Here is a 12,710-nt window from a genome sequence, read left to right on the forward strand (position 1 = left end):
TGATTTTTTATGAATTTCAAAGTCATTATGTACTCAATTATCCGAATCGAACTAATCTGTTCTTAATCGGTTTGGTTTGGTTCGAGTACATATACAAAAAAATACAAATTTAAATTAAACCGAATCAATTATATTTTAATTGATTTGGTTCTAATTTTACTATAAATCCGAACCAAACCGACCCGTGCTCATCCCTAAATCCATGTAAAACAATAATCGATAAAATAGTTCATTATCTCTTAAAACTTCAAACAGTATGTTAGTCCCATTAACAACCTATTTTTTAAAAAAATATTAGTGCATGGTCTCGTGCGTTGGCGGCCATGGTTATACAAATGAAATTTCTACATAATTTAAATTTGGGATAAGTACTTTTTTCGTCTCAAGGTCTAGGGTCGAAATCAAAATCGTCCTCGACCTTTTTTTTTATTAAAATCATCCTCAACGTTACAAAATGTTATAAAATCATTCTTTTTTTACTTTAATTTTATTTTTTTTACCAAATTACCCTTCATTATTAAAAAATTATAAAATAAAATAAATATAAAATAAATAAATAAATAAATAAGAAAATGGAGGGAGGGGGAGGCCGCTAAAAAAGGGGGGAGGGGGAGAGAAGGGAAACCGCCGCCCTGCCCTGCTGTTTTGTCGTCCTGCTGCACCACACCGCACCACCGCACGACTATCTTCTTTTTCTTCTTCTTCTTCTTCTTCTCCATACCGCCGCACCACCGCACCGCACCACCGCTTCTTCTTCTTCTTCTTCTTCTTCTGTGAACTGGATTTTTGATGAAATTTGTTGTTGTTGATGAAATTTGTTGTTGCTGAAATTTGAATTTCTGAATTTTTGATGAAATTTGTTGTTGATGAAATCTGTTGATGATGATGATGATGATGATGATGATGACCATGAAGAGAGGGGCATGAGGAAGGGGGTGGGGTTACAGTGAGGGAGTGGGGTGAGGGGGTGGGGAGTTACGGTGAGGGGCTTGATGCTAGTGGTGGTGTTGGTGTTGATGGTGGTTGTGGTGGTATAGTATTTTTGCTGTTGATGGTGGTTGTGGTGGTATGGTGTTGTTGCTGTTTGGTGGTCTTGGTGGTGGTGGTGGTGGTGGTAATGTTGGTGGCAGTGGAAGTGGTGTGGTGAGGAAGGTGAAGAGGAGAATGATGATGATGAGGGTATTTTGGTCCAAAAATTCGGGAAAGGATGATTTTAAAGCGTTTTTGAACGTTGAGGATGATTTTAATAAAAAAAAGGTCGGGGTTAATTTTATTTCGACCCCAGACCTTGGGGATGAAAAAAGTACTTATCCCTTTGAATTTTGAGAATCCCGTTTCATAATTGATATGAAAGATATGCTTGAACTAGTTTGTTTTGTAAATAAATAATTTAAATGTTTTATTTACATATATAGATAATTTGGAGATACTTTATTGATTTGTGTTTTATTATTTATTTCATTTACAATAAAAATGAGTTAATTATAGGCATATTTCTTTTATACTATAAACGAAATAAGATATAAATTTAATTAAAGGTGATTCGAGTGCAAACAAAATAAAATTAGGGTGTACAGTTAAGCAAACGAGATATAAAAAAAGTGATCTCGAGTTTAATATAAATGAGATACGGAAAATATCATCTCGTTTTGTGTAAACCAGATATAAAACGGCAAATTTTTTAGCTATATAAGGAGATGCAAGTAATAGCATTCTTCACAAAAATTACACTCGTACTTCTGAACTTTTTCAGTAAGTTGATTAATAATGTCCAGTAGGAGTATGTTTTTGTGAGTGTATATCCTAATTGTCACATAAGAAATAATGAAAAAGGAATTGTATTTGAGTGTGAGAGTCTGATTCTTTTGCAACTCATTGTTTGCATTATTTGTTTGCGTTAAAGAGCCTAATATTGATGGACATGAACCATACCTATTAACTTACCACCACATGCAACAAGAAAAAAAAATGTGATCATATGCAAAAATAATATTAATTAATAAAAAAAGACTAAATGAAAAGCTAATAAATATATATACATCACAGCCAACGGAAAAAGGTCGACGCTTGCCTATCAAATGGGCACCATATAGGAAATTGATGGTATATCCACGACATTAACAGTGGCATGCATCCCGTGATGTCTGCTGTAGTGCAATGTGCTGCAAAGCACAACAAGTGATAAGTAAATATAAGCACCACAGATCTCCAACACAGACTGCGACATTGATCAAAGTCGACCAACAAGGGGAGCCACTTATATGAACAAGATTGTTTGTCTTATCTATCATTGGATAACCCCTAATTAATAGCATGATGTAACAACTCATGTATTGGCAGAGAGTGTCGGGATTTGGCTTAACTAGAATATGCCGCACTCTGTCCCTAAGCGACATGACCATGATAGAAAACAACTCTTTTCTCTTCTCCGACTGCTGAGGAGCCTAACACCAAGAAGCTCTTCTACATAATCCCAAGTTGGGTGCTGATACCATGTTTGAAAGTCCCTCAAGCAACTGTTCACTAAGTTTCCATCAGTGTGTAATCTTAGGTGGTATACCACATTCTGCAGGGTGATGGTACATTTACCTTATGGCTGGTGAAAAGTGTGGGCCACCGGACGCCAACGCTCAAAGAATGTAGACATTAGGGTGTTATGAAACATAAAGTCTATGAGATGCACTATGTCACCAAAACCAACCTCCCTCGTGTATGGGAGAATGACGTCTGGTGGTGCAAGAGTGTGACTAACTCGTCTAAGAAGTAGAAAGCGAGGCCTCTATGAAAATAAAAAAAATCATTGGCATATTCAATATAAACTCTGCCTATGTTACACTTGCGGTACATAGCCGGTCCCAAACCCGGATAAAGGAGGAGGGTTGTGTTAGGTCTTCGACAACCAAAATAAAAACCTAGTCGAACCTCCATGACATGAATCAAAGACATTATTGCGCTAAAGTTAGGTTGTTGCCCGGAAGCAACGCGCTGTATGGCTCGAGTACGGTGTCAAATGAGCAAGAGCCGCTGCATCGGTGCTCGGATGTAGTGTTAAATGAGCAAGGGTTCCCGCGTTTTCGTGAACGGACGAGGGTAAATAAGCTAGTTCACAAAGTAAAATGTATCAACCCCGGCCCACAACTGCTTCAACTCATCGATCAGAGGCTGTAGGTAGACATCTATGTCATTGCGAGGCATTTTAGGACTGGAAATAATCATAGAGAGAATAAAGTTGGTTTGTTTCATGCAAATCCATGGGAGTAAGTTATACAGAATAAGAATCACTGGCCATATTAAGTACTTTGAACTGAGGTTTCCATATTATGTATTTAGAAAAAAAAAGAAAATTGGTGAAAACTTTTTTAGTTTGAAATAAGGAATGTATAGATAAAAATAAAATAGAAGAAAATGAGTTGTTGTTATGACAGATTGATTGCAAAGTAAAATAGTGAAAGTCTTTTTTATTTGAAATAATTATAGATCATACATGGAAAGAAAAGATGACAAGTGGTTTAAAAATGAAATAATAACTTCTGTTTATTAAGGACAATATTAAAAAATAAAATTGGACACTAAAACCTATATTTTGCCATTATATATTGTTATAGATAAGATAATATCAAGAATTTTAGTGATAAGGCTAAAGAAGATTTTGGATATGATTGTATCTCCAATTCAAAGTGACTTTGTAGGAGGAAGGCTGAAACAAGATAATATTATTATTGTTTACGAAGTTTTTTTAGAATTACTAAAAAAGAAAAAGAGGGGATAAAATGTCTGACAATTAAGCTAAATATAAATAAATCATATAATTGATTAGAATGAGATTGTTTGAAAATAGTGTTAAAGGCTTTTGATTTTTGTAAAAAATGGGTTAGGTTATTTATGAGCTGTAAGGAGCATCCTACAGATTTAATATTAATTGAAAACTCACAACAAAAATCAAGCCGCAAAGAGGATTAATGCAAGGAGACCTATTATCATCTTATTTGTTTATTATAGCAGTAGAAGTTTTCACAATTTTAATGGACAAAGCTAAAAAGGGAAAAAATATTACAAGAATAAAGTTAACTCCTAATGCCCTTAACATAACCCATCTATTATTTGCAGATGATTGCATTATTTTTTTCAAAGCAAAAAGAAAAGTAATATATCTATTAATACAAATTTGAATGCCTACATAGAAGCATATGACCAAAGAGTAAATCTAGAAAAATCTAATTTTTTCTTTAGACTAAGTATCAATTTAAACCAGAATAAACATTGAGGAGATTTTAGAAATTACCTCTTGGGATAATCCAGGAAAATACTTAGAGTTACCAGCAAAATGGAAACGATCAAAATCCAAAGCCCAATAGTGGATTGAAGAAAAGGTATTAAAAAAGATTAAATGGTGGAAGGAAAAATTACTTAACTAAGTTGGGAAAGAAGTCCTTATTAAGACAATGATTCAAGCAATACCTACATATGCTATGAATGTGGTGAAGTTTCTAAAAATTTTTTGTAAGAAATTGGAAAATAAAATAGCTAGATTTTGGTGGGCTAGTACCAAAAAAGAAAGAGAAAATTAAAAAAAAAAGATTGGAAAAATATAACCACAAACAAGAAAGAGAGGATTGGGATTCAAGGATTTAGAGAGTCAAAACATTGCTTACTTAGCAAAGCAAGTATGAATATTAGTCGAAAATCAGGACTCAATATAGCTAAGTATCCTAAAAGAATTATACTTCTCAGATGAAAGAGCTTGGGAGGCTAAAACTTAAGAGAAGATTTGTGGGTGTGAAAAAATTTAGTGAAAGGAAATGACTTCATTAAGAGAAATAGAAGATGTAATATAAGAGATGATAGCAAAATTGATGTGTGAAAAGATAATTGAATTGTGGAAAAGATTCACATATCAGGATTTCAAAATAATAGAGCAACAAAGATAAAGAATTTGTTGGTAGAAGGGAAAGGATGAAATGAGAGAATTATTCAATACATTTTTTTCTTAGAGCTAAAAGAAGCAGTCCTACACACACACACATGTGAATATAGTAAATAAAGAAGATTGTTTTATCTGGCCATATAACTTTGATGAAAAATATTCAGTAAAATCAAGATATTATATTGCGAGAGAGGAAAAAGATACGAGGGAAAAGAAACAAAAATCTTTGAGTGAGAATAATAAGGAGGTATAGGAATGAGATATGGAGAATACAAATCCCAAACAAAATAAAATTTTTCTATGAGAAATTGTACATAATATATTACAGTGGGCACTAACCTATTTAAAGTTACTAATAATCCTATATGTAGGATTTACAGAGAAAAAGAAAAAACTTTAGAGCATGCTATCTTTCTATGTCCATGGACAAGACCCACATGGTTTAGAGCGAAAATTCAAGTAGTACCAACAGCGTGAACAATAAGATCATTTGGACAATGGATATTGCAAACAATTAGAAAAATAAAACTTGAAGGAAAAGAAATGTAGGAAGAGTTGATTGGAAATATGGAATTAATGTGCTAGACAATTTAAAAATAAAAAAATGAATATATGTACCAAGACAAAGAAATGAATCCAAACATAACAATGGAAGACTGGCTCCCAAACACTTGGACATCACCGCTGCCTACAACAATATCATTAGTTGTGAACAGAGAAATGTGACAAGTTGATGGATTCAGGAGAAGAGCAGGGAACAATAAAGCTAAGAATGGGTTAGGTTACTGACTTTTAACACCATCTAATCATCAAGGCTGAGTAGTTGTAGGAACCAAGACGAACCTAGATCTTAGAGGAGCGGTAGCCGGTAATAATGGAGAAGTAGCATCGTCGGTGAGAAGGATCTTAACAGAAGTTAATCCTAGCGGTGTGATGGACACACTAGACGAGGTAAAGACAACCGTTGATGAAGATATGAGCAGCAAAATGGAAACAACAATAGCCAAAGAAGCAAGGACCGAAGGAAGTATTATCGGAATTTAAAGTACTGGCGGAGAAAAGGTTGTGTGGAGAGCTCGTTCTCTCAATCCTCTACGGTAGAGCTTCCTTGAGGACGCCGCCAATGGAGAGATTCGATCGGAAAACGCAGCATCATCTTCATTTATTCCATATTCAAAGAACATGAGAGATTCCGTTGGGAAGAGTCCTACAACAATAACTATGGAGAGCTTTCTCTGTGCGATGAACCAAAGAAATAAAGAATTACAAGTAACAATGGGGATCTGAGAATGGACAAGGGTGGCAGGAATACTCGAACCCACGGATACCCGAGCCGCATCTACCAGGTTGGGGCGGGTTTAAACCTGACTCGAGGCGGACGGGTTTTGATCGGGGCAGGGTGGGGTCAAGGTCAGGGTAAACTCGCCCGTACCCGCCCTGGAGTACATAATATATACATGTTTTTAGAGATTAGGGTTTTTAAGTGCCTCTACCAACCATTAGACCCCAACTCCTACGTCTTCTTCTTCTTCCTCATAGAACCAAAGCTCCTTGTAGCTTAGCTCAGCCTCTCATCTCCTCCCCGCCATTACGCCGTTGCCGTCGCCACAACTCCTTGATGTCACCGCTTAGTCCCGTTGCTCCTTCATGTCACTGCTCAGCTCACACAGCTCCGTAAGTTCCACTATCTCTTGCTCTCTCGTGCTCTCTATCTTTCCATCATTGTGAGATATAATTTCTTCTCTTGTTCTTCCACATATTCATCGCTTAGTAGTCGTCCCTGTGAGATTGACCATCGCCATTGCATGTGAGCCTGTCACTGGAGCCTTTTTTTTCTCTGTTTCTGGCCGTCGGTAAGTCTCTGAGCCCCTTTGTCTTTGTAGATTTGTCATCCCACAAGCATGCTCTACCATCTCTGCAAAAAATACAGGAAGCTCAGTTTGAAATAACTATAAAAAAAATTGAACTGAAAATTTGGCAAATAATGAACAACAACCTATAACAAAAAAAATCTGATATATCAATTATTATTCAAAAAAAAATACTTACATGTTTATCGTGTGAACACAATTGAATTAAGTGTACATATTGCATTTCATGATTTTGCATTGAAACTAGTCTTATGGTGAAGATGATTTTTAATTAATTATCCTTATGTGTATACTGTTATCAATTTAATTTGGCTACCATTAAAATAGTTTAAATTTGTTTCGGTAATTTTACTAACCTTCTAATAATAACCGATGAATAAATAGTCAACCATATCCAAAAATAAAATGATATCAAACTCAAACCTAAGGCAATCATGCCTAAAATCATACGATTAAATTTGACAATATTCAAAAAATGAAAATGAATTGAGTTGATAGGTGAGTGCAGTGTGTAATACTTGTGATAGGTATGATTTTCACTATTTTGTCATGTTTAGTGATTATAGGGACATATATATAACATATGATAATTTAATATGTTAATATGTGTGATTGTAAAAACTCTACAAGTAACAGATAATAATGTCTCAAATTCAGAAGGATCAACTCCTGTTAAAAGTGACAATAAGGCTAATGTTAGGAGTGTTTTTGTTGAGTTTTTCAAGCACCTTCTATGTTAATACACATTGCTAATTGCTTTCATAGGATACATACTATTAATTAATTTAAGGATATGTAATGGGTTGAATTATCATTCTTTACATAATCTGATTTGTTGATTTGATGTGCCAGTGCAAACTATAGGAAGAAGTTCCACAAGGAGTGTCTTGAACCCTTACAAGGTGGGTTAATATTGGTTGAAAAAGATTTCAAAGCCATTGAAAAAGCATGAGAGGAAGCATTTGCCAAAATTTACACCAAATTATTGAAACGGTAAAGTCAATAAACTAGTCTACAAAGTAAGGAATCCATAAAATGTGTCTAATTGAATTGATTTCTATATTGGTACGATTCAATTGAAGGTTTAGACAGTATTTCATTTTTTAAAGGCTTGAAATGAATAGAGAGGAGGATGAATCAGGCGCAACGGCAACTGCAACTGCAGTGTTCATGGGGATGCTACGCTGCCCGTTTTGCACATTGGGGACTCATCTCTAGTATGTATCAATCTTACAATAAGTTTTCGATGTACAGTATTCTGTTTTTATTTTAGAAATAGAACTTCTTAATTTGGTGACAATTAATTGCTATCTTTTTTTATTTTCAAGTTTAAATTTTGACCTTCAAACTTTTAGTGATGATGAAGATGTGGAAAGTGATCAAAAATAAAGATTGAAGATTCTCTTATATTTAATGATGCAATTTTTTTTATTATAGTGTTAAATTTGTAATGATCAATCATTAACTTTATTAATTTCAAGTTATTTGACATTGTATAAATCTTATGTTTGTATTTTAATTTAAATATAAATTTTAATTTTTATCTTAATTTATATAAGAATATGTAAAAATTAAAATGTTATTTATTTTTTAGAAGAACAAGTAAGGGTGGGCCGAGTTAGAGTAATACTCCGGATAGGGGTGAAGCGGGTAGTATAGGAGTGCAAGGAGGATGGAGGGAAATCAAATAGGACAAATACTCGTCCCTACCCACCCAGATGGAGCCCTGGAATCTGGATAAGGTTAATGGACTTAACCCATGAAAAAAATAAAGAATAAATAAATAATAATTTAGACTCTAGAAATAATAATAATAATAATAATAATAATATCAACGAGTTATAGCTTAAATAATATAGTTTTTTCATATTTATTTAAAATTTGCGGGTTTGAGTCTAATTCATAACTTTAAAAATGATAATAATAATAATAATAATAATAATAATAATAAGATAGGTCAAAGCCTTGTGATTGCATTTTTTTAATTTTAAATTTTGTGAACTTAAATTATTAATCAACAATCAATAATGGATAAATTAAAAATAATAAAAATTAACTAATGACCAGTTTATATGAATTTTAAATACATGATTTTCAATTCTTTTATTAACTGATTATAAGTTAACTTTTTGTTATTCACCTATCAAATATAATTAATGTAATTAATTTGTGAGTTTAAATCTAATTACCTCTACATGTGGTTGAGGCGGCCATCTTAGGACTTCCAGATTCTATGTTAAAATGTTAACTTTAGTTTAATATATTTATTTAATTTTTGAATATTTTTTGTGACAATTTAATTTTTGAATTATACATTCTTGTCTAACCCCTTAATATCTTATAATTCATATATTATTAAGTATTCATAGTGACACTAAATTATTTATTTAAATAAGATAATTAACGAAAAATAGAAAATTAGTGGATGTTATAATCAAGAAAGAAAAATTGTCCTTTCTACCTCTGAAGATGTATGCCATGTGTTTATGATGAGAGAAGATCATGTCATCTTCTTTGGTCCTAATTTCTACCTCTCTCATCACAAGAAGTCAAGAATGACTCACAAACCACCACCGTGACCCTGGCGCCATCTCGTCAATAACTCCATCGGCGCTGTAAGTTCCCTCTTTCTTAGCCTGCACGTTTGTCGTTAGTGCTCCCAAAGTGGTACATCCTCCACTGCAAGTTCGTAAATTTAAATTCTAGTTAAGAATTTGTTGAGACACAAATACTTACTGCTTTGAAATGGTGGAATTGGACCATCGAACATTTATTTAAACAAAAGATTGAACTAATCACTCAGCTAATTTAAATTGGTTCGAAATTGCTTGTTCCTTATTTTTTGGCGGCTCAAAACACTCCCTTTAAGCTGCTAAACTCAAGCTCTAGTGCCGTCCAAATTATTCAGGGTCCAATGTCCGTTGTGGCCCGGAGGGGGCAATCTCCAACACGATAGGCGGCATTCGGTGATACTTGGCCGGCGACAGGTTTAACATGCGGCAGCAGGTACATTAGACAAGTTTTATGGTGTATTCGAGGGAACTTGGCTATATGTCATACCAAGCCACATGTCTTTTTATTACCATTAGATTTGTCTTCTTCATGTGAAGATTTATTTCTTAGATCTTCACCATCGCCTAAACAATGGGGGCTTGGGTTGTTCATCTGATTAAACAAAACAAACCAGAATTCACGCGTCAAGCACGTGGACGGACACAAAAACAAAAGACACACAAGATTTTTTTTCCCTTGAAATTAATAAGTAATAAATAAATATAATAACGTCGCAGAAAATATCTGATATGCTAAAACAATTTGGTTTAATAAAAAAATTACCCATTCGAAAAATTTCTCTTCTATATATGATAACATAATTTGTCATTAGTGTTTTTTTTTTCCGTGAGATTATTATTTTGAGGATGTATCTATTTTGTTGAAATGAATAATAAAATTAAAAAATAATAATAATAAATATGTGGGAGAGAAAGACCAAGGGTCTCGCTTCACTTAACTAGAGAGGAGTACTAACTAGTTAACACATCCAGCGCCTCCAAAGTAAAGTAGGCTGAGAAATTCTCTGCCCCTTTTCTTTCTCTTCCCTCTCCCAATGGATTCGCTCTCTCTCTTCTGTACCGGAGCACTTCTCGCCGGCGGCCTCTACTGGTTCGTGTGCATTTTGGGCCCCGCCGAGCAGAAGGGCAAGCGCGCCACCGATCTGTCCGGCGGCTCCATATCCGCCGAGAAAGTCCAAGACAACTACAAGCAATACTGGTCCTTCTTCCGCCGCCCAAAGGAAATCGAAACCGCCGAGAAGGTTCCAGACTTCGTCGACACATTCTACAACCTCGTAACTGACATCTACGAGTGGGGTTGGGGTCAGTCCTTCCATTTCTCCCCTTCAATACCCGGCAAGTCCCACCGTGACGCCACGCGCCTCCACGAGGAGATGGCCGTCGATCTCATCGAGGCGAAGCCTGGTCACAGAATACTGGACGTCGGGTGCGGAGTAGGTGGGCCCATGCGTGCCATCGCAGCCCACTCGAGAGCCAACGTGGTGGGCATCACCATCAACGAGTACCAGGTGAACCGGGCCAGGATCCATAACAAGGAGGCCGGGCTGGACTCACTCTGCGAAGTTGTGTGCGGCAATTTCTTGGAGATGCCGTTCCCTGATAACAGCTTTGACGGCGCGTACTCCATAGAAGCCACTTGTCACGCACCCAAGCTCGAAGATGTGTACGCTCAAATCTTTAGGGTTTTGAAACCTGGCGCACTCTACGTTTCTTATGAGTGGGTTACGACGGACAAGTATAGAGGGGAAAACCCTGAACACGTGGAGATCATTCAGGGAATCGAGAGAGGTGACGCTTTGCCTGGGCTTAGGAGCTACGCTGATATTGCTGAGACGGCTAGGAAGGTAGGGTTTGAGGTGGTTAAGGAGCAGGATCTGGCTAAACCGCCGGCTCAGCCGTGGTGGAGCCGGCTCAAGATGGGTCGGATCGCTTACTGGAGGAACCACATTGTGGTCACTGTTCTGGCGGCGCTGGGGATTGCTCCCAAGGGTACCGTGGATGTTCACGAGATGCTATTCAAGACCGCTGACTATTTGACCAGAGGTGGTGACACTGGGATTTTCTCACCGATGCACATGGTCCTCTGCAGAAAACCAAAATCCCCTCCTACTTCTACAACCTCATCTTAGTCATCATCATTTTCAGGTAATCTGTTAAAGAAAAAGAAAAAAAAAGAGAAAAAAAAAAGGAAAAACCTGGTAACCTGTTTCAATGTGCCTCCGCTAGCTGCCACCACCATCCCCAAATTTATTCTTCGTTTCTTTTTTTTTTTTATAATTTTAATTTCAATTTGGATTTAGCTTATTGTTATTTATGTGAACTCGGTGTAGTTTGGTTTTTGAGATCTTTGATTTTAGCTTTTTGTTCAAGCAGTCGCCTTATAATTAATTCATGTTAATGTCTCCTTTAATTTAGTAGAATTCCTTCTGATTGTTTGGTGGTTGGTCTTTGATGGAGGTTGAGAACTGTCTGATTTAACTGGCGTATTTTAAGGGGAGAGAGGGGGGTCACTTCAATTATTCGATTGAATGATTCCGAAAACTCGCATACTTCAGAATTAGGGTGCCAGTTGTTAAAGATTTTGATTTTGATTTTGATTAGATGGGATTATTAGATGGTTAAAAAAGTGTGTAGATGTGTGAAAGTCTGAAAATGAAATAAGAGTTGTACCCGCACATGTTAGATGACTACATCTACACTAGCGTGCGCTTAGGTGGCAACCACTAGTGTTAACTTTAGACTCGTAGTATAGTACCCGTAACGTGGTCTTGCTTGTGCTTTTCTGAGGTCTGAATCTGAATCTGGCCCTGCTTTGTGTTGTTTTTTTTTTCTTTCTTCCTTGTTAAAAGCTGACGTGCCACACATGTTAACGACATCTGGCCAGCACTTGCTTTGGATCTGCCAATCCTTGCTCTCATCGTGTTCCCGTGACGACGCCACCTAGGCGTGTGTTAAGTAAAAGTGTATCACATTTAACACCCTTTCTTCTTTGGTTCTTTCCCACCATGGTTTATGCACTGGGTACACCATGCTAATTAGTCAACTCATATATCCTAAAGTGGGAAAAGAATCGTAATGGGATCATTGAATTATATCAATTTACCAAATTGGAAATCTGGTTAGTTTCGAATGTGTATTTATTACTTATGTATAGCTTAAATACCCAATCATTAACACCAGCACAATTCCAACCAAAACTCTTTTATACGGTTTTAGTTAGCGGTCCCTACGCGTGTATTCTGGTTCTTGTTTAAGTTTAATAGAACATCTAAGGGAAAAAGGACAAGTCAGGATCAAACGGCTTAGTTTTAATTTTTGTTTGCATTTTTCAACCTAATAATG

General features: G+C 35.9%; 1 protein-coding gene across 1 annotated transcript; it reads left to right on the plus strand.

Moving 5' to 3' along the window:
* The first annotated feature begins 10,261 nt into the window (after positions 1–10,261).
* LOC107460153 (24-methylenesterol C-methyltransferase 2) lies at positions 10,262–12,490 on the plus strand. Its single transcript, XM_016078480.3, has 2 exons — positions 10,262–11,513; positions 12,218–12,490. Exon 1 carries the CDS (start codon positions 10,403–10,405, stop codon positions 11,495–11,497), a length of 1,095 nt encoding a protein of 364 aa, XP_015933966.1. The 5' UTR covers positions 10,262–10,402; the 3' UTR covers positions 11,498–11,513; positions 12,218–12,490.
* Positions 12,491–12,710: the final 220 nt, after the last annotated feature.

Source organism: Arachis duranensis, chromosome 8 (genome assembly GCF_000817695.3).
Source record: "Arachis duranensis cultivar V14167 chromosome 8, aradu.V14167.gnm2.J7QH, whole genome shotgun sequence".
Taxonomy (NCBI): domain Eukaryota; kingdom Viridiplantae; phylum Streptophyta; class Magnoliopsida; order Fabales; family Fabaceae; genus Arachis; species Arachis duranensis.